Source organism: Colobus angolensis, unplaced genomic scaffold, assembly GCF_000951035.1.
Source record: "Colobus angolensis palliatus isolate OR3802 unplaced genomic scaffold, Cang.pa_1.0 Scaffold32, whole genome shotgun sequence".
In the NCBI taxonomy this organism is placed as follows: Eukaryota; Metazoa; Chordata; class Mammalia; order Primates; family Cercopithecidae; genus Colobus; species Colobus angolensis.
In genome coordinates, this window is record NW_012116488.1 from 104,043 (window position 1) to 124,078 (window position 20,036).

The following is a 20,036-nucleotide window of genomic DNA, read 5'->3' on the forward strand; positions in this document are numbered from 1 at the left end:
TCCCAGCTACTCAGGAGGCTGAGGCAGGAGAATCACTTGAACCCAGGAGACGGAGGTTGCAGTGAGCCGAGATCACCCCACTGCACTCCAGCCTGGGCAACAGAGCGAGACTCCATCTGAAAAAAAAGAAAAAGAAAAACAACTGCCACAAGGAAACCAGGTCTCACTGTGCAGGGACAACTGATCACCACGTCCTGCCTGAGGGTCTGGGGCTTCCCCAGAACCCCAACACCACCAGGAGTGGGTGGGGGAAGGCTCCGGGACACCAGCCCACACGCACTACCCGTGTGGACAGAGCCCAGGCCTGCACCTGCTGCCCCCAGTCACACAGGAGTCACTGACATGGCGGCCATGTCCCAGCCTCCTCTTGCCCAGTGTGTCACCTGGCAGGGCAGGACAGGACGCAGTGCGCCGTGCCCAGGGCGGCCCACCCTACCTTCTTTTAACAAGTCGGTGATGTCTGCCTGGTACCGGTTTCCTACTCGAATCTCTCCTTTATCTGCCAGCAGGGTCTTCTGCTGTGGGTCGTAGACTAGAGAATAGAAGAAGAAATCCTGGAAAACAGCACAGGAGACAGAGAGGCGTCAGCGTGGCCGGACTGCCGGGAGGGTCAGAGAGGCGTCAGCACGGCTGGGCTGCCGGGAGGGTCAGAGAGGCGTCAGCACGGCCAGGCTGCTGGGAGAGTCTTGCCCAGAGCACCTGCAGGGTGACACAGGCGCCAGAGGGAGGGCACAGGAGCCCCCACAGCTCCCGGCCATGCCTGGGAGGAGCCTACAGCGGGGCCTCGAGGTCACCGGGGGATGCACCTTCCCCATGACCCTGCACGGAGGAGACAGGCTGAGGGTCAGCAGGGGCGGGGCCAGGCTCCACAAGCCCTTACCAAGGCAGGGTGGATACGACTGCAGCCCAAACACCATGACTTATTTGCCTTTTTTTTTTTTTGAGGCGGAGTTTCGCTCTTGTTGCCCAGGCTAGAGTACAATGGCGCGATCTCGGCTCACTGCAACCTCCGCTTCCTGGGTTCAAGCAATTCTCCTGCCTCAGCCTTCCAAGTAGCTGGGATTACAGGCACCCGCCACCACACTCGGTTAATATTTTGTATTTTCAGTAGAAACACGGTTTCACCACGTTGGTCAGGCTGGTCTCAAACTCCTGAGCTCAGGTGATCCACCTGCCTCGGCCTCCCAAAGCGCTGGGATTACAGGCGTGAGCCACCGTGCCTGGCTCCCTCTCACCTATTCTGAAAGCTACTCTGCGTTTTTTCTTTCAAGAGCTACCTTTAAAGTCCAGCATGACACCTGTTCCATGTGTGACCACGAGCCACGCTGCAGCAGGGCCTTCATCCTCTTGAACTGACACGACTATCCAGAGGCCAGCTGCCAGGCTCAGCCTCAGCTCCTACTCTGCCTGGATAATTTTTTTTTTTGGAGACAGGGTCTTGTTCTATCACCCAAGTGGAGTACAGTGATGCGATCTTGACTCACTGCAGCCGCCACCTCTTGACTCAAGCAATCCTCCCACCTCAGCTTCTCTGAGTAGCTGGGACAACAGTAAGTGCGCACCACCACGCCTGGCTAATTTTTTTTTACTTTTGTAGAGTTGAGGTCTCACTATGATGCCCAGGCTGCTCTGGAACTCCCGAGCTCAAGTGATTCCCCCAGCCTTGGGCTCCCAAAGTGCTGGGATTACAGGCATGAGCCACCGCGCCCGGCCTATTTCTTTAAATTAATACACACACATGGTTTCTATTTGGTGCCGGACTGCTCCACCGGCCAGGGCCTGGGTGTGTCTGTGACTGCTGTGTGATGTTTCTGCACTCCTGCTTATCTGTGATGTGAGTCCGTGTTCGTCAGGACTTCACCAGTGAGGGTTATTTGAGGCGAGGCAGGGGCACTATCCCCCAGGGGTCAGTGGCGCAAGCTTCTGCCGGGTGCTAAGTGTACTCACCCTGAGCCTGCTACGTTAAATTCCCACGTTGGGGCTGTTCAGAAACCCCAGGTAAGAAAAAAGAGGGAAGTGGCCGGGCGCAGAGGCTCACGCCTGTAATCCCAACACTGTGGGAGGGATGACACCTGAGGTCAGTCCGAGACCAGCCTGGTTAACATGGTGAAACCCCGTTTCTACTAAAAATTAGCCAGACGTGGTGACGCACGCCTGTCATCCCAGCTACTTGTGAGGCTGAGGCAGGAGAATCGCTTGAACCCAGGAGGGAGAGGTTGCAGTGAGCCGAGATCACACCATTGCACTCCAGCCTGGGCAACAAGAGGGAAAACACTGTCTCAATAAAAAAGAAAGAAAGTAAAAGGGGGGAAAGGCTGCATCATGCAGCAGGAGGGTTTTGGGGTGCCTGTGCAGCCTGTTTGTCCCCTCGTGAGCGTCCACCCGGCCGTTTCTAGGGCTGATGCAATGCATACAGGCTCGTCACTGCACCTGCTGCTTCCTCATGGGCCTTTCTTGCTAACACACATTTTCTGCATCCACAGAGACATTTCTGCGGCCTCACCCTCTCTGTGTGGCTCTGTCAATAAGGGCACTCCTCCTTCCCGAGTGGAAGCATTTACGGCAACCCCCACAGCCTCTGCTCACGCCCAGCAGGTTGCGGCTTGGCCTTCTGGGAAGCTGGTCTGGCAGCCTGAGAGGGTTCGAGCCCAGCCCATGCTCCAGGCAAGTGCTATGACCCCGGGCCGAGCCCTGCCTGCTCTTCTCTGCCTGCTCATGACTCTGAGCTAAGGCCTGGGGCACCACACAGCCCGAGCTGAGCCACTGACGTCCTTCATGCCTGTTTCCAGGCTGTGTGGTGAGAATGGGGACTGCGGCCACAGGAGTAGTACAGGACGGAGCTTGGGACACACCGTGGCCATCCTGGATCCTTCAGAGCCCACCCCAAAGCGCCGATGGCCACGGCAGAGAGATGAGCCCCCAGGACAGGGAGGGGAGCACAGGGAGGGGAGGGGCCTCATCCAGCAACCTGCATCTGGACTGGCTGGACACGCTGGGGGTGTTCAGGCCACAGGTCTCCAGCCAGATGGCAGCAGAGCCTGTGGGAGGCCAAGTCCCAGGCCCGGAGATGGGCCTGCCCCTTGGGCAGGTGTACCCCGCAACTATGACAGGCACTGCAGGGAACCAACATGCTCCAGACGTTTTTGCCCCCACGTGGCCTCGGAAACCCAACCCTCCCGTTAGCTGCATCTCACAGCAGCCTCAGCGCCGCTGCTGTCCGTCAGCGACGCTGCTCCCAGGTATGTATGGCATTGTCTAGAGACACTTTCTGGTTGTCACACCTTGGGGGATGCTATGCGGCAGGTAACACAGTATAATCACAGGTGACCCCAAGGTGGGCCTGCCAGGACTCTGCCCATTGCCCAGGAGAGACCAGCCAAGACTCCTACGAAGACCCAGGTGGCCCCTGCCCCCGTATGCCTCAGCCACACCCTCCCCAGGGGGACCTCCCCTCCCTGGTTGTCTGGGAGGCGGTGGCAAGAGGAAAAAGCCCCATGCTCCTGGCCCACAACTCTGGACGCACAGAGTAGGGGCAGCTGCACACTGGGACACCTGGAAGTGGCTGTCAGGACGCAATCCCCGCTTCCCTCCAGAACAGCCTGGGCCTAGAGGGAGGAGGGAAAATCGTCCCCGCTGCCCAGGCCAGCAGAGGTCACGGGTGGAGGAAACACTGGCCTGGGACTGGCTGCAGCAGACCAGGCCGGGCTGGGCCTCACCTCCCGCTCCAGGTAGGACTTGAGCGATTCGGTCTCGTTGAGCAGGGTGACGCTGCACTTGCCCCTGGAAAAGAAGGACGGGCAGGCTGGAAGGGCGAGGACAGCCCGAGGGGCCCAGGGCGGGAGCTGCCGGGGGCTACCTGATGTGCGTGGCGGGCAGGGACTCCAGCTGCCGGGAGAGGAACAGCTCCCGATGCCGCAGTTGGTGCTTTAGTTTCTCGGGCAGGTCCACCATTTCCGGATTCTCCATTTCCTCTTCTATTTCCCCTGAAGGACAAGGAGCCCCTGTCAGCGCCACGGCAGATGCACGCTGCCAAACCAAAGCTCACCCCACCGGCCCCACCCGGCGCCAGCACACAGGAGGCCGCGTCCTGGCAGGTGCGCGTCCTCCCGTCCTGGCAGGTGCGCGTCCTCCCGCTGCAGGACACTGTCCCGCTGCCCCACCCCATGGCAGCCCAGCAATTCCTTGGCAGGTACCCCTGCAGACACTCTGGTGCCCATGTGCCCTTTAAGTCCAGGCACCCTGAAGGCCCAGATTCCCCAGGGCATGAAGATGGAAGGAGGAGGGAGAACAAGGTCTGGGCCAGCCCCAGAAGCAGCAGACAAAAGACCAAGAGGAGCAGGGGAGCCGGCGGCTGCCACGTGCCCAGGCAAGGAGGGCGAGGGGCAGCTGCCCTCTGTCCATCCCCATCTCGTGACCAGACAGCCCCACACAGCCCACCACAGACCTCCCACACCAGCAGGTCACCCTCAGGCCGGGGCTGCACCAAGGCTGGGCTGTGGGCCGGACACAAGGGAGGGCCCCTCCTCAGCTGGTCCGGCCAGCGCAGGCATGCAGGCGGCCCGCCCAAACGCTGTCCCTCAGCGGCGCTGCCGCTCCCAGCCCAGGGACACAGACAGGAGGACGCCCTCCTTGCGGAGGCCGGCTCTTACCTTCCTCGCCGTTGTCCGCCCCCGGTCCGGCCTTATAGCAGACTGACAGGGCTATATAACAGACAGACAGCACCCGGCAGCACGGTCAGCGCAGAGCAGCGACCTGCTCCCTGCCCAGGGCCCGGACCGAGGGCTGTGCCACCAGGGGGCAGGGCAGAACGGGGGCCACAGGCCTCCCGGTGGGGTGTGAAGACCACCCGGATGAAGATCATCTGGGCCTCAACGTCCCCCCACTTTGGCCGCCACCCACCCGGTGCCAAGCCTCTTTGGGAAGAGCCCAGACAAGCCTGGCTGTGGAGGGCCCCTGTCCAGCGACCACCCCTGCTCTCACTCCATTGCAGCTTCCCAGAACAGGCTGTCCAGATGAGGCCGGGGCCGGCTGTGGGCCAGCAGCATGGGCATTCCTGCCCTGTGCTAGGAACCCAAGTAGGGTTCTTATAACACCCAAAACGGGGGTGTGCAGTGGTGCTCCCCACCGTCCCCTCGCACACCCAGCACCGGCCGCCAGTGGGCCACTCATCCCGCTCAGCATCCTGCCGGCTCTCTGAGCCCGAGGTCCCCAGACCAGACCACAGCCAGCCGGGCTGCTCGCTCTCTGCGGCCCCCTTGTGGTGCCTGCAGGAAGTCCCGGCTCCTCTGGGCACTGCCAGGCGCACTCCCAGATTGAGGCTGGGAGCAGCCATGCTGGGCCTGTTCTGGGCGGGCCCTATCTGGGCCTCAGAAGCCTGGGGTGTCTGCCTGCTGAGCCTCACCTCCCCCCGGTCCATAGAACAGGGCAGGGCCGACCAGGATAGTCCCAGTCCCAGCATCCCAGGCAAACACACCTCACTCGCTCCCACTCCTGGGGCCCTACAAGCAAACTCCACCCTCAACTCAGAAATCCCCAGGGCCCAGAGGCCCACACACCATCCCAGACCAGAGGCTGGCTTTCATTCACACCCGCCCTATGCCAGGCCCCGTCAGAGCACCGACCCAGCCTGGAGAGAAGCCCACAGTGACTCTGAGACTCCCATCTCACCAGTGCCCCGATCAGCAGAACAGGGCTGCAGGATGCAGCCTGTCGGAGATGTGGGCGAAGTAGGCCTGCGGCTCCTCAGGAGGCCCTCAACAGGCAGAAACACCCAGGCGGGAGGCGGGGCTGGCCAGTGCACCCTGCACCGCCCACACTCCGAACCCTCCCTCGGACCCTGGATACACCCCTAAGCATGAGGCCCAGGGAATGGCAGCCCCAGGCTCAGGACTAGGCCCAGGCTGTGTCCTCACACCCCCTCTAGGCTGTGGTCTCCAGGGCCCCCACACCTGCTCTGGGGGGCTCTGAGGAGGGACGTTCCCCTCTCCCCGTCGTTCTGTCTGTAAAAGGCTTCATGCTCACAGCCTGCCGGGGTGAGGCCTTCTCCGCCGCAGGGGCCGCAGTGCAGCCTGGCGGGTGTCTACCCTCCACCCTGAGGCCTGCACAGCAGGGACTGCGTGGAGGCAGTGACGTGGAAGAGCCAGAGGCCTCCCAGAGTGTCCTCACACCTGTCCCTGGGATCAGCTGGGGGCCTCACCCTGGCTGCCATGAGCTCACAGAGCGAGCAGGAGAAACGCACAGATGTACATAACCCCGGGGGATGTGGGCCCTGCAGGATCACCGCAAGGCCCAGTCACCAGCAAGAGTGGGGCTGCGCTCCGAGCCCCTGGCCCAGCGGCAGACCCGTCACTCATGACGCCTGCTCCCTGCAGCTGGGCTGTCAGTTCACAGGAACACCCCGCAGAGGGGCCGCCACGCAGCTTTCCAGGGAGCACCGTCCAAAGGGGCTGTGCTGGGCACCTGGGGGGGCTAATGCTTGAGCTGGGACACTGCTGCTCTCTGCCCAGTCCCACCAGCCCCGACGAGGCCCTTCCAGAAAACCTGCCTCTGATACCTCCAATCACATTATGTCTGGAGTCCCCTTCTGGGGCCCTCCTAGCAAAAGGCCATCTTCTGGGGTGTCTGAGAGCAGAACCTCAGGAAAGGGGGCCACAGTACCCTAAAAAACCACTGATACAGACTGTCTGGAGCAGGGACACTGTGCTCCCAGGTGCCAGAGGACAGAGACAGGACACGCCCTGGGCCAGCCACAAACATGCACAACTCAACGGTGGCGCCTGACTCCCCAGGCCACACAGACTGGCAGGGCCACACTGCGGCCACTTAGCTTGGGCACTGCTTCTCCATTGCCGGCCCGCTCCCCACCACGGCTTCTCCATCACCAGCCCGTTCCCCACCACGGCTTCTCCAGCGCCAGCCCGCTCCCCACCACGGCTTCTCCATCACCAGCCCGTTCCCCACTACTGCTTCTCCAGCGCCGACCCGCTCCCCACCACGGCTTCTCCATCGCCGGCCCGTTCCCCACCACGGCTTCTCCAGCGCCGGCCTGCTCCCCACCACGGCTTCTCCAGCGCCGGCCCGCTCCCCACCACGGCTTCTCCCGCTCCCTGCGGAGTTGACACAGGTCAACCCCCAACACCAAGAACCACCAGCTGTGCTGCTGGCTGGTGTGCAGCACCTGCAGGGCCAAGGGCCGCACCAGACGCCCCTGCAGAATGTACAGCCTGTGGACTTCCAACACCCCCAGCTCTCCTCCTTGGTGCCTGGAGCACGCGCCAGTGGAGTAGGCAGGCTTTGAGGTCAGAGGCCAAGGGTCACCATGCCCCACCTTGAATGCTCCCCTCCTCTGAGCAGAGAGCTAGGAGGTTCCAGTTCCTCACGAAGCCAGAGAAAGCCCATGGTCAACTGGCAGCTCCCTTTGGGCCACCACAGGCCCCACAGCCCGGTGTCCAGAGTGGACCCAGGCTCAGGGGCCCAGCCCAGCTGCACTGCCCCAGGGCAGCTCACGTCCGCATCCACTGGGTGCCGAGGAAAGCTGTCCGGTGGGCAAGGCAGTGGGGTTAAGGGACCCTTCCTTCCACAAGCGCCTGCCCTGGCGGACTCCCAGCAAAGGCTCAGGAACAAGGCATCGGTGGCAGGATGGTCTGTCCTGTCCCTAAGCCCCTCCCAGGGCAGGGGGAGGTTGCTTGGGCTGGCTTCCTGCCCCTCACCCACAGCACTGGGACAGGGGCAGAAGATGTCAGGGTCCTCCCACCTGACCCACTGCCAATCCACAGTCCCTGGACCTCACCCCATTAGGGGTCATAGGAGGCTACAGGTGGGACCTTGGCCCACCCCAGCAACACAGGTACTCGGGCAGTCACATGCCTCACCTACTGGGAAATGTCACCCTACAGACCACAGCCTCAGCCTGGGCTCAAATCCCACCCCAGGTGATGTGTCAGGGCAGAAGCCAAAAACAGCCCTCGCGCCTGCCCCCACCGACACGAGAGGCCTCAGTGGGGGCACCACAGTGTCTGGTGCAGGTGGGCCCAGCCCGGCAGGCCCTGTGTCAGTAGCGTGTGGAGGGCGTGGGGGTGCCTCTGGCTCCTGGCTCTGAAGTCGACGTCCCCCGGTGCGGGAGACTCCATCACCTGTGAGTACGTTCCCAGGGGAGGAGCAGGGCCCCCCCCAAGGCTGAGGGCATCCCCATGCAGCCAGTAGCTTCCTCCCATACACTGTGCTGGCCACAGCAGCCCCTTCCAGCCAGTTTACTGAATTTGGGTTTGAATTGTAAAGAATAAGGAGAGGACGGCGTTCCTGAAAACACTACTCGGAATGCCAACAGAAGCCTCTTCACAAAATTAAAAGGCGAGAGACATTGGCAGGTGCGGGCAGCAGGGTCCCACCAGCCTGAAAAGCCTCCAGAAGTCATCATAAAAGAAAAAAAGAAGCCTCAACCAATGATGCCCACACCCAGGCACACCCCATGACAAGCTCACAGAGGATGCCAGTGAGGAACACACTGCTCCGGAGAGGCCTGTGAGGACTTCATTCGCCCAGCCCCCGAGGAAACGGGGCCAGGACACCCCCACCCACCGTGGAAGGGAGAAAAAGAGAGGCCAGAGCAAGTCGGGCAGAGGGTGGCCCCACGAGGCCAGGACCCCGAGGATGGACCCTAGGGAAGAAGGACCCCGCTAGCCCTCCCCGGCCGACCCTCCCGCCAGGCAGGCACCCCGGGGAAGGCCGGACTCACTTGCGTGCTTGTCGGCCAGGGCGATGAGGGTGCTGGAGATGTCCCGCCTCCGGTAGAAGCACACCACCTTGGCCTCCACGTTCCCATTGGCCGTCTGTAACAGCAAGGCAGGGGCATCTGAGAAACGCGACCAAACCCGGGCTGCACCGCTCCCGGGAGGGGCTCCAAGGCCGGCCCCTGCCGTCCCAGGACTGCGGGCCGGGCGTCACCACACTACCCCTCAGGACTCCAGGAGGGCACTTCACAAATGGAGCCAATCCTGCAGCTCTGGACGCCCATGGGTCTATCCCGGGGGAGAAGGTGGGCATGCGCACCCAACTTCAACCTGTGTCTCCACCCTCCCTCCCTTCCAGACCCCAGTGTACCATCTGAGAACACCAGGGTCCCAGTGAGGAAAAGGCCCCGCCACACTGGGCAGGACCTCAGTCAGCTCCTGGGAGCCCACGCCCAGCTATCCCAGTCCCTCTCGGGTGAGCTGTGCAGCCACAGCCGGAGCGGCGGATGCAGCGTGGACCCCCGTGTGGGACCAGCCCTCCCATTACCCTCCTGGAGCAGCCACAGGCGCCCCCACCTGGCCTGGCTGACGAATGTCTCCGAGTCAAGACTGCTGTAAAATGCCACCGCAGAAGAAGGTATGTCTTTGGAACGAGTTTTTATAACATATTTGTGACCTCAAGAATTGTGCTGTGATTCTAACTACGGTACAAGTGCCTCATGGACTACCATTCATAACTTTTTTTTTTGAGATGGGGTCTCACTCTGTCACCCAGGCTGGAGTGCAGTGGCGTGATCTTGGCTCACTGCAACCTCCGCCTCCTGGGTTCAAGGGATTCTCCTGCCTCAGCCTCCCAAGTAGCTGAGATTACAAGCATGAGCCACCACGTCCAGCTAATTTTTGTATTTTTAGTAGAGACGGGATTTTGCCATGTTGGCCAGGCTGGTCTGGAACCCCTGACCTCCAGCAATCTGCCTGCCTTAGCCCCACAAAGTGCTGGGATTACAGGTGTGCCACAGCGCCCAGTCTCACATAACTTTTTAATTTTTTGAGATAGGGTCTCACTCTGTTGCCCAGACTAGAGTACAGCGGTGTGATTTCAGGTCACTGCAGCCTCCATCTCCTGGGACTACAGTCCAATTACACCATGCCAGGCTTTTTTTTTTTTTGAGACGGAGTCTCGCTCTGTCGCCCAGGCTGGAGTGCAGTGGCGCAATCTCGGCTCACTGCAAGCTCCGCCTCTCGGGTTCCCGCCATTCTCCTGCCTCAGCCTCCTGAAGTACCTGGGACTACAGGCGCCCGCCACCACACCTGGCTAATTTTTGTATTTTAAATAGAGACGGGGTTTTACCATGTTGGCCAGGATGGTCTCGATCTCCTGACCTCATGATCCACCCACCTCGGCCTCCCAAAGTGCTGGGATTACAGGCCTGAGCCACCGTACCCGGCCAACCTAATTTTTAAATTTTTTGTAGAGACAGGGTTTCACCATGTTGCTCAAGGTAATCTTGAACTCCTGGACTCAAGCAGTCTGCTCGCCTTGGCCTCCCAAAGTCCTAGGATTACAGGAGTAAGCCATGGTGCCTGGCCACTTTTATTAGAGTTAATCTGGTTTAATGTTATAAATGGGCTGGGTGCGGTGGCTCACTCCCAGGAGTTCGAGACCAGCCTGGGCAACGTGGTGAAACCTCGTCTCTACAAAATGTTTTTTAAAAAATTAACCAGATGTGGCCGGGCGCGGTGGCTCAAGCCTGTAATCCCAGCATTTTGGGAGGCCGAGACGGGTGGATCACGAGGTCAGGAGATCGAGACCATCCTGGCTAACACGGTGAAACCCCGTCTCTACTAAAAACTACAAAAAAGTAGCCGGGCGAGGTGGCGGGCGCCTGTGGTCCCAGCTACTCGGGAGGCTGAGGCAAGAGAATGGCGTGAACCCGGGAGGCGGAGCTTGCTGTGAGCTGAGATCCGGCCACTGCACTCCAGCCCGGGCGACAGAGCGAGACTCCATCTCAAAAAAAAAAAAAAAAAAATTAACCAGATGCTGTAATCCCAGCACTTTGGGGGGCCAAGGCGGGTGGATCACAAGGTCAGGAGATCGAGACCATCCTGGCTAACTTGGTGAAACCCCGTCTCTATTAAAAATACAAAAAATTAGCCAGGTGTGGTGGCGGCACCTGTAGTCCCAGCTACTCGGGAGGCTGAGGCAGGAGAATGGTGGGAACCCGGGAGGCGGAGCTTGCAGTGAGCTGAGATCGCGCCACTGCACTCCAGTCGGGGCAACAAAGCGAGACTCTGTCTCAGAAAAAAAAAAAAAAATTAACCGGATGCAGTGGTGTGCGCCTGTAGTCCCAGCTACTTGGGAAGCTGAGGAGAGAGGGTCACTTAAGCCCGGGAGGTCAAGGCTGCAGTGAGTTGAGATCGTGCCACTACACGCTAGCCTGAGCAAGAGAGCAAGACCTTGTTTCAAAAAAACAACAAAAAAGAAAGAATCAAGAGAAAAGTGCTCAGTTGCTCTGCACAGCCTGCCCGGAAGCAGGGCGTTCTCGAGGGTGGAATTCCTCTGCTTGGGACGTGCATCTCCTCTCCCCTTCGGATCCGCATCTGCTCACTACGGTGGTGTGAACCCAGGACCGCCACGTTCTGCTTCAAGTCACAATCCAGCGTGGCCTGACCCCTCCTGCAGGTGGAGCTGTCCCCACTCTGGCCGCTGGGTTCTCGCTCTATTGGCTCCTGTGTCCCTGACATACTCCAGCACAGGTTACATCCACATTTTATCACAGGGACACACACAGACCATCCAGTGTCACATAGCAAGCCATGAACACTGCGGGACACATAACTGCAGCCGCCCCGTCTGGGCAGCCGGGACCGTGGGGCCAGGCTCTTCCACATTCAGGTTCCCACCAGCCCGGAGCCTCAGGCCAGGCCTCCCATTCCCACACATGCACCCCACTCTCCAGGATCACTGTGTGGATTCAGTCACGCTCGGGGTCTGTTCTGTCGTGTTCCTGCACACGGTGGATTCAGTCACGCTCGGGGTCTGGTCTGTCGTGTCCCTGCACACGGTGGATTCAGTCACGCTCGGGGTCTGGTCTGTCGTGTCCCTGCACACGGTGGATTCAGTCATGCTCAGGGTCTGTTCTGAGGCACTCCTGCACACACAGGTAAAGGTGGTGAGGCCGCACTAGGCCATTCTTTCTTTTCTTCCTTTGAACAGCTTTGCTTCCTGAGGTTAACAATCATCTCATTTTCTCCACGTGCCTAGTTTTTCATGGAATCATCGCTGATTCTTCCCTAAAGTGCTCGGCAGCAGAGCTCCTGAAGGGAAAGGGCTCAATCAGGGCTCCCGGGAGACCCTCCCAGAGCTGTCGTCCACCCTGCTGGCTACCCGCACCGGGGACTGGGTCCTCCTGGGCGGGAGGAACGTGCACCTTCCTCGTGGTGGAAAGGCGTGGAGGGGTGCACTCCGAGGCCTCAGTCAGGAAACCTCACTCATCTGCCTTCCCGGAGATGGAGCTTGGCTGGGCCCGGAGCCTCCACACCCGAACGTGGCTGCCGAAAGGCAAAGTGGGGTTTGACTCCAGGGCTTTGTATGTGACCCACTTTTTCTCTAAATGCATTTCTTCTCCCATGTTCTAACAGTTTAAATACACCTTGAAGGGGCCCCTCTTTATTTCTTTGTTGACTCCTTCTTCTCTGCTATTAACTGGACATCGGACCAATGGACTGATTGTCTGACTTTTTTTCTCTCCTAGTTTCTTTGTGTTTTTGCCCCGTCTTCTGGGCGATATCCTCAACTTTATCACCTGGTCCTTTCATTCCATCTGTTACTTCTCCTAACCCAAGTGTCAAGAGCTTTCCTCTCATCTGACCACATCCCAGGATGGATCCCTTCCCTTTCTCTGAGAACATTCATGGGCTTTGTTTTGCTTTAGTTTCCTTCTGTTCTCTGCACTGGCCCTTCCTCTGAGTTCCATTTTTTTCTTTTTTCTTTTTTTTTTGAGATGGAGTCTCGCTCTGTCGCCCAGGCTGGAGTGCAGTGCTGCGATCTCGGCTCACTGCAAGCTCCGCCTCCCGGGTTCACGCCATTCTCCTGCCTCAGCCTCCCGAGTAGCTGGGACTACAGGCGCCGCCACCGCGCCCGGCTAGTTTTTTGTATTTTTAGTAGATGGAGTTTCACCGAGTTAGCCAGGCTGGTCTCGATCTCCTGACCTGACGGTCCACCCGCCTCGGCCTCCCCGTGCTGGGGTTACCGGCTGAGTCCCCGCGCCCGGCCCTGAGTTCCTGACCCCGTGGTCCACCCGCCTCAGCCTCCCTGTGCTGGAGTTACCGGCTGAGTCCGGCACCCGGCCCTGAGTTCCATTTTCACGTGTGCCGACTGATCTTCATGTCAAAAGCCCTCCCCAACCATCTTGCGACTTTTGGTCACTGGGAGCCTCCCAGGTGCTGGACAGCTCACTGCATGCACTGCACCCATGGGCACTGGGGTAGTGGGCATCCTGTTGGGTCCCTGATGCCAGCAGCTGGGTCTGTGGGCTTTAGAAGTCTGGCCGCTGGGGTCCTGGGAGCCAAGGAGGCAAGAGGGGCACGGGGGCCCACCAGAGGACAGCCCATGAGCCAGGTGACCCCCACGTGCAGCCCCCGCATGAACCGTGCTGGCCTGGGCCTAGTGCCCCAAATCTGGGTCCTCTGAGTCCACGGCTCCAGCCCAGCGAAGGGTTCTGCAGGTTCACCTGACGCCCAGACGGGTCTTCCACCTGTCTTCTGCACTGCCAGGCGCACGTCAGCATGGTTCCTGTTCTCCCGACCCTGACCAGGGCCAGGGCCGGGGCCTCTCAGGTTGCCCAATCCAGCTGGCTGCCTTCCGAGCTGTGCCCACACCTCCCAGTGGCGCCTCCTCTCCCACCTTCATTGCCCTGTGGGTGCAGAGTTCCAGCACCCCTTTCTTGTTATTTGAGGGGGCGTTCAGGCCAGGGAACAGAGGGGAGGTCTGTACTCAACCAGCTGCGCCCACCTGGAAGCCCCGCCTGGAGCTCCCTGCTGTGGAGGGCACCGGCCACGCTGTGTTGCAGGCCCACGGGCTCTTATCCACACGGTGAGCGTCTGGGTCGGTTGCCTGAACTGTCTGAGAGAGCAGTCGTGCCCCTCACAGGCTGGTGTCCTACCCAGAGACGGCAAGTGTCCAGGCCATGTGGCCCTGGCCCTGAGGAGGAGGGAGTGCTAGGACGAAGGGGACAGCTCTGAGTGTGCGCAATGCTACATCTGTACCTGAACATCGCCAAAGGGCCGGAAGCCAGCCCCCACCTGCACACGCCTGCAGTCTACCATCTGCACATGGAAGCCAGAAGCGGCACGAGGGAACCTTCCCGACAGTGGCACCTCTCAGCAGTGGCACCTCCCAGCAGTGGCACTCAGCCAGGCGCCCACGGAGGCACTGCAGCCTCCCGCCCCAGGCTGCCTGCCAGCTGGCTGTGTGGAGCCAGCAGCGCCGTCTGCCAGCCGCCCCTCCACTACACGGACCAGGAGGGACCCAGGGCCTCCCCAAGCCACGGTTCAACTCAGCTGAGGAACCTCCCTCTGCACCTCAGTTTCCCTACAGTCCGCATGCTGTGATGTGTAAAGTGCAGCCCCGCAATCGGGAGGCCCAGCCACGGCAGCAGCGCCCGTTCCAGCCCCGCACTCGGGAGGCCCAGCCACGGCAGCAGCGCCCGTTCCAGCCCCGCACTCGGGAGGCCCAGCCACGGCAGCAGCGCCCGTTCCAGCAGTACCCAGAGTCCAAGTGGCCTTGCTCTGCAGGCGGGCAGGCCCTGCCCAGCAGGGGCAGTGAGATGGACTCAGAGGACACCCGGATCGTTGCCCGTGCCTCCACCAAACAGACCTGCCTCTCAGACCTCCCAGGAAGCTGCAGGGGAGCAGACGTCACACCCCACGCTCCTCGACCCCAGGTGGTGGCAGATGCCGCAGGGAATGGCCCTCGACAAGCACAGCCAGGGAAGCCCAGAGCCCAGTATGGCTACGTCAGAGGTGGCGTGCTGACCTTCCCCACCCTGTCCCCTCTGATTCCAAGAATCCCACATCACCGCTGCCACCAAGCCTGATGTCCAGGAAGGCAGCTTCTCACAGGTAAGCCTGCAGCATCCAGCACGGAACGCCAAGGGCCGGTGCCCCAGGCCTGTGGAGTGGGCGGGGCTCCTAGGAGAAGGCAGCCATCAGGCCACTGGCTCCAGGGGTTCGGGGGCTCGGAGCCCTGCAGGCAGGCACAGAGAGGTCTGTGAAGCACCTAGCACCCCACCCCACTCTCTGCTGGAACCACGTGTCCACTAGTGGGGATGACCTGCCCTCCCTCAACACCCTTAGAAAGTCTTCAACCAGGAGGAGAAGGGAGGCCGGGTACCCACCCCCATCCCTGAGGACAGCGAGAAGGCTCTCAGGGTGGGCGGGTGCCCCGCACCTCCACAGCCATCTGCAGCTCTGTCTCCCAAGCCGACGGGACGGAGGCTGTGCCGAGGCAGTGGAGGCCAGGAGTAGCTGGGGCTGAGAGGTCCGTGTGTCACCACCCCCCAGGAAGGATCTGGTGCTGCCAGGCTCAATGCATGGGCACAACCATGTCCCCAATCAAACAGCAAGCACCTGCCGAGGACTCATGGCAGACACAAACCAGGTGGGAGCAAGGGCTGGCTGAGTGACCAGGGAGGGCGCCCCCAGCCACGCAGACACCTCAGGGGTCGGGGCAGAGCTCACAGCCCTGCAGGGCTGGCTGCCGGGAGCTGGGCAGGGCAGGGGCACCGAGTGTGGCTTCCTGCAGCCTTCGGTTGGTTTCAGAATCATGCCATGCTGCTCAGGCTCCCCAGGGGACGCTGGCATCTTCAGGGGACTCAGCGCCCACAGACCAAGTGTGGACTGGGCAGGCAGCTCAGGGCAGCCGCACTGGGTCCTGCACGAAGCCACCAGGCCCCTCGCTCAGTTTCTCCAAGGAGGGGCCAGGGCGCCGGTGACAGTGGACGGAGTCACCGAAGGGCCTGCACAGTGGCCAGTCCAAGGTCAGCCCCAAAAGGGGGCCACCCACAGGGCAGGAGCTGGTGCAGCCCCCAGCCACTACCCCCTGCAGCCACGCCAGGGCCACCCAGTACCTTGTTGAGCTCCTCGATCCTCCGGATCAGGTATGGGTTGCTGGAGGAGTTCTCGAAGTAGACATAGTCTGCAAACAGCAACAGACAGAGCAGAGGGTCACCTGTGGCACCAAAGGCCAGACCCAGGCCATCCCCCGCTGCCCAGAGCCTCGGGGCTCAGGCAGGGCAGTGTCACCACCCCCACCTCTGCTCCCCCAGGCGAGGAACAAACAGAGGAAGCGAAGCCCCCACACCATCAGGGAGGGGTGGCTGCAACCAGAATGGACTGACAGGCTGGGTCAGGGCCAGGGAGACGCAGCAGGAGGGGCCATTCCCAGCAGGAGCCAGCAGCCCCCATGCCGGATCCTCACAGACGCCAGCCGCCCCCAAAGGCTCAGGCCCTTCTTGGGGAAGCTGTGGGGGCCAGGTGGCAGCTTCCCAGACAAAGCCCAGCTCCAGCACTGCCCAGACCCTGCCAGGAGCCCTGGGACACCTTCCCACTGGCAGCAGCCAGCCTGGATGCTGCACCCTCAGAGCCACGTGGCCACCACCAGCCCCCAGCCCTGCCCACAGCGGTCCCCATCTTTCCCTCCAAAACCAACAGCAGCGACTACACAGAGAACACAGCTGGGGCTTCCTGGGCCCAGGCAGGCTCAGAGACGGGGCAGAGTTGCTTCAGGAATGACAGGTCACCCTCACCAGAGCTCAGGGACAGCAACAGGCAGCAGGCACTGGGAGTGCCCCGAGACCGGCCATCAGGTGAGTACGCCACTTCCCTCAGCGATGACACCATGGGGCCCTCCAGCCTTCTCACCAGCTCCACACACGCAGAGCCACTGAATCTTCCGGAGCCCAGAGGCTTACTCTGGAAGGCCCAGGGAAGTCCAGGCTGGTGGTGCTGACACCCCGATGCTCCAGGCCTCCTGGGGCCGCTGCAGGGGCTCAGCTTGGGAGGCAGCAAGGCCGCGTCCTCATGAACCAGCACCACGAGTACCCACGCCAGCCCACCCTGCACCAGCTCTGCAGGGAGGACTGAGCAGGAGGCCTGTCTCAGCTGGGATCAGCCCAGAGGCCCACACAGGCCTGGGATTCAGCAAAATGCAGCAAGACCAGCACCAAAAAAGCTCAGCCCATCTGTCCACATGGAGGCCAAACCTGTGCTGCGAGGACCCTGTGGAGGGGCCTGGAGAGTATCTCCCTCCTGCTGCTGGCACACACCTGCAGGCTCACGCCCGTGAGGACGCACCTGCAGGCACACACCTGTCAGGACACACCCGTCAGGACACACCCATGACACACCCGTCAGGACGCATCAGCAGGCACACACCCGTGAGGACGCACCCATGATGCACCTGCACGCACACGCCCATGAGGACGCACCCATGATGCACCTGAACGCACACACCCGTGAGGATGCACCCATGATGCACCTGCACGCACACACCCGTGAGGACGCACCCATGATGCACCTGCACGCACACGCCCGTGAGGACGCACCCATGATGCACCTGCACGCACACGCCCGTGAGGACGCACCCATGATGCACCTGCACGCACACGCCCGTGAGGATGCACCCATGATGCACCTGCACGCACACACCCGTGAGGACGCACCCATGATGCACCTGCACGCACACACCCGTGAGGACGCACCCATGATGCACCTGTGGGTGCACACCTGCGAGGATGCACCTGTGTGGGCACCCATGTGCAAAGTCACGCCTGTGCGTGTGGCTTCTGAGCCCCCCGTGCTGCCTGAGCAAACCAGCCGATCAGATGAGGCTACGCCCACACAGAGCTCCACAGGACAAGGGGCTAGGAGCATGGCGAGTCCAGAGGGACACAGCCTCGGTGCCCGGGGACACGCACAGCAGTGAGCGTTCCCTGCAGAAAAGCCTGCAGAAGTGACAGGAGGCCTGCAAATCTGTGTCAGCGTTACAGAGTGTTCAGAATGCAGGATGTGGCCATGCTTGGGCAATGCTGTGAAAACGCTACAATTCACTGAATCACATACTCAAAATTGGTGGATTTCTTTCTTTCTTTTTTTTTTAGACGGAGTCTCACTCTGTTGCCCAGGCTGGAGTGCAGTGGCGCGATCTCGGCTCACTGCAAGCTCCACCTCCCAGGTGGGTTCACGCCATTCTCCTGCCTCAGCCTCCCGAGTAGCTGGGACTACAGGTGTCAGCCACCACGTCCGGCTAATTTTTTATATTTTTAGTAGAGACGGGGTTTCACTGTGTTAGCCAGGATGGTCTCGATCTCCTGACCTCGTGATCTGCCCACCTTGGCCTCCCAAAGTGCTGGGATTACAGGCATGAGCCACCGTGCCTGGCTAAAATTGGTGGATTTCATCACATGTAGATACCTCAAATTTTTTTTCAAAAAAGGTCTCAAATCAACGGTCTAACTTTTCACTCCAAGAAACCAGATAAACAAATTAAATCCAAAACAATGCACCAAACTTGCCAAAAACTGGAGGAAAAATGTCCCTTAAGTGAGGAAAGACAGACAAGGTGGGGTCCGTCCACTTGATGGAAGACTCCTTGGCCGGGGCCAGGAGTGAAGCCCCCTGGTAGCACAGGGCCTGCAGCACCCGAAGGCCCACTCGGGGGAGGTGGCGACGGCTGCATGCAGTGGGGCCACCTACAAGCTGCTGGCGCAGGAAAACCAAGGCGTGGAAGATAAGAGAACATGCAGGGAACTTGGGAACTGTTCTGTATCATGACTGTGGTACGACGACATGACTATGGACTTCCAAAATTCACAGAACTGTACACGTAAAAGGAATTGTACTGAATGTAAATTATGCTCTAATAAACGGACAAATAAAGCAAGAAGGCAGGAAATGATAGAGTGAAAATAATGTGAAACAAAAATAGTAGAGGTGAAAATATCAAAGGAACCAAAAGCTGGGTGTTTGTTTGAGACAGAGTTTCGCTCCTGTTGCCCAGGCAGGAGTGCAATGGTGCGATTGAGGCTCACTGCAACCTCTGCGCCTCCTGGGTTCAATTGACTCTTCTGCCTCAACCTCCCAAGTAGCCAGGATTATAGGAGCCCACCACCACGCCCAGTTAATTTTTGTATTTTTAGTAGAGGCCGGGTTTCACCATGTTGGCCAGGCTGGTCTCAAACTCCTGACCTCAGGTGATCCACCTGCCTCAGTCTCCCAAAGTGCTGGGATTACAGGCATGAGCCACCACACCCAGCCTACAAGTTAGTTATTAACAAGATCAATAACTGAAATCTATAGCCAGACTGACAAAGAAACAAAGAGAGAAGCCAGAAGTAACCAACGTCAGGAATGACAGATGGGACATCACTGCAGATCCTACTGACACAAGAAGGGGTATAAGGAATATTATGGAGGATTTTATGCCAGACAATTTGACAACTTAAATGGAATGAACCAATTGGTTGAAAGATATAAACATCAAAGCTCATTCAAGAAGAAACAGGTAACCCTATTCACACTACAGAAATACAGCAACAAAAACCCTAGGCCCAGATGGCTTCATTGGCAAAGTCTATCAAACATTTAAGGAAAAATTAACACCAATTCTTTTTTTTGTTTTTTTTTGAGACGGAATCTCGCTCTGCCACCCAGGCTGGAGTGCTGTGGCTGGATCTCAGCTCACTGCAAGCTCCGCCTTCTGGGTTCACGCCATTCTCCTGCCTCAGCCTCCCGGGTAGCTGGGACTACAGGCGCCCGCCACCTCGCCCGGCTGGTTTTTTGTAGCTGTTAGTAGAGACGGGGTTTCACCGTGTTAGCCAGGATGGTCTCGATCTCCTGACCTCGTGATCCGCCCGTCTCGGCCTCCCAAAATGCTGGGATTACAGGCTTGAGCCACCGCGCCCGGCCAAATTAACACCAATTCTACGCCACTCTTCCAGAAAACAGAAAAGGACAGTGTGGACACCATTCCCCGATACCAAAACCAAAGACACACAAGGAATCAGGAGGATCACTTGAGTCCAGGAGTTTCAGACCCCATCTCTAAAAACAAATGATTTTTGATTAGGCAGGTGTGGTAGCATGTGCCTGTAGTCCCAGCTGCTTGGGGGCTAAAGGAGAAGGACTGCTTAAGCCCAGGAGTTTGGGGCTGCAGTGAGCCATGATGGTACCACTCACTCAAGCCTGCGTGACAGAGTGAGACCCCATCTCTAAATATAACTTAAATTTTTTAAAAAATTCAAAAAC

General features: G+C 59.7%; 1 protein-coding gene across 1 annotated transcript in view; it reads right to left on the reverse strand.

Annotated features, from left to right (window-relative positions):
• MTA1 (metastasis associated 1) overlaps positions 1-20,036 on the reverse strand; it is a 51,906-nt gene that overhangs the window by 15,414 nt on the left and 16,456 nt on the right. Inside the window, exons 2-7 of the mRNA XM_011951375.1 lie at positions 15,860-15,927; positions 8,735-8,828; positions 4,650-4,700; positions 3,857-3,983; positions 3,717-3,780; positions 437-554 (exon numbers count right to left, since the gene is read on the reverse strand). Coding sequence (XP_011806765.1) covers positions 437-554; positions 3,717-3,780; positions 3,857-3,983; positions 4,650-4,700; positions 8,735-8,828; positions 15,860-15,927 — 522 coding nt within the window. The remainder of the gene's footprint in view (positions 1-436; positions 555-3,716; positions 3,781-3,856; positions 3,984-4,649; positions 4,701-8,734; positions 8,829-15,859; positions 15,928-20,036) is intronic.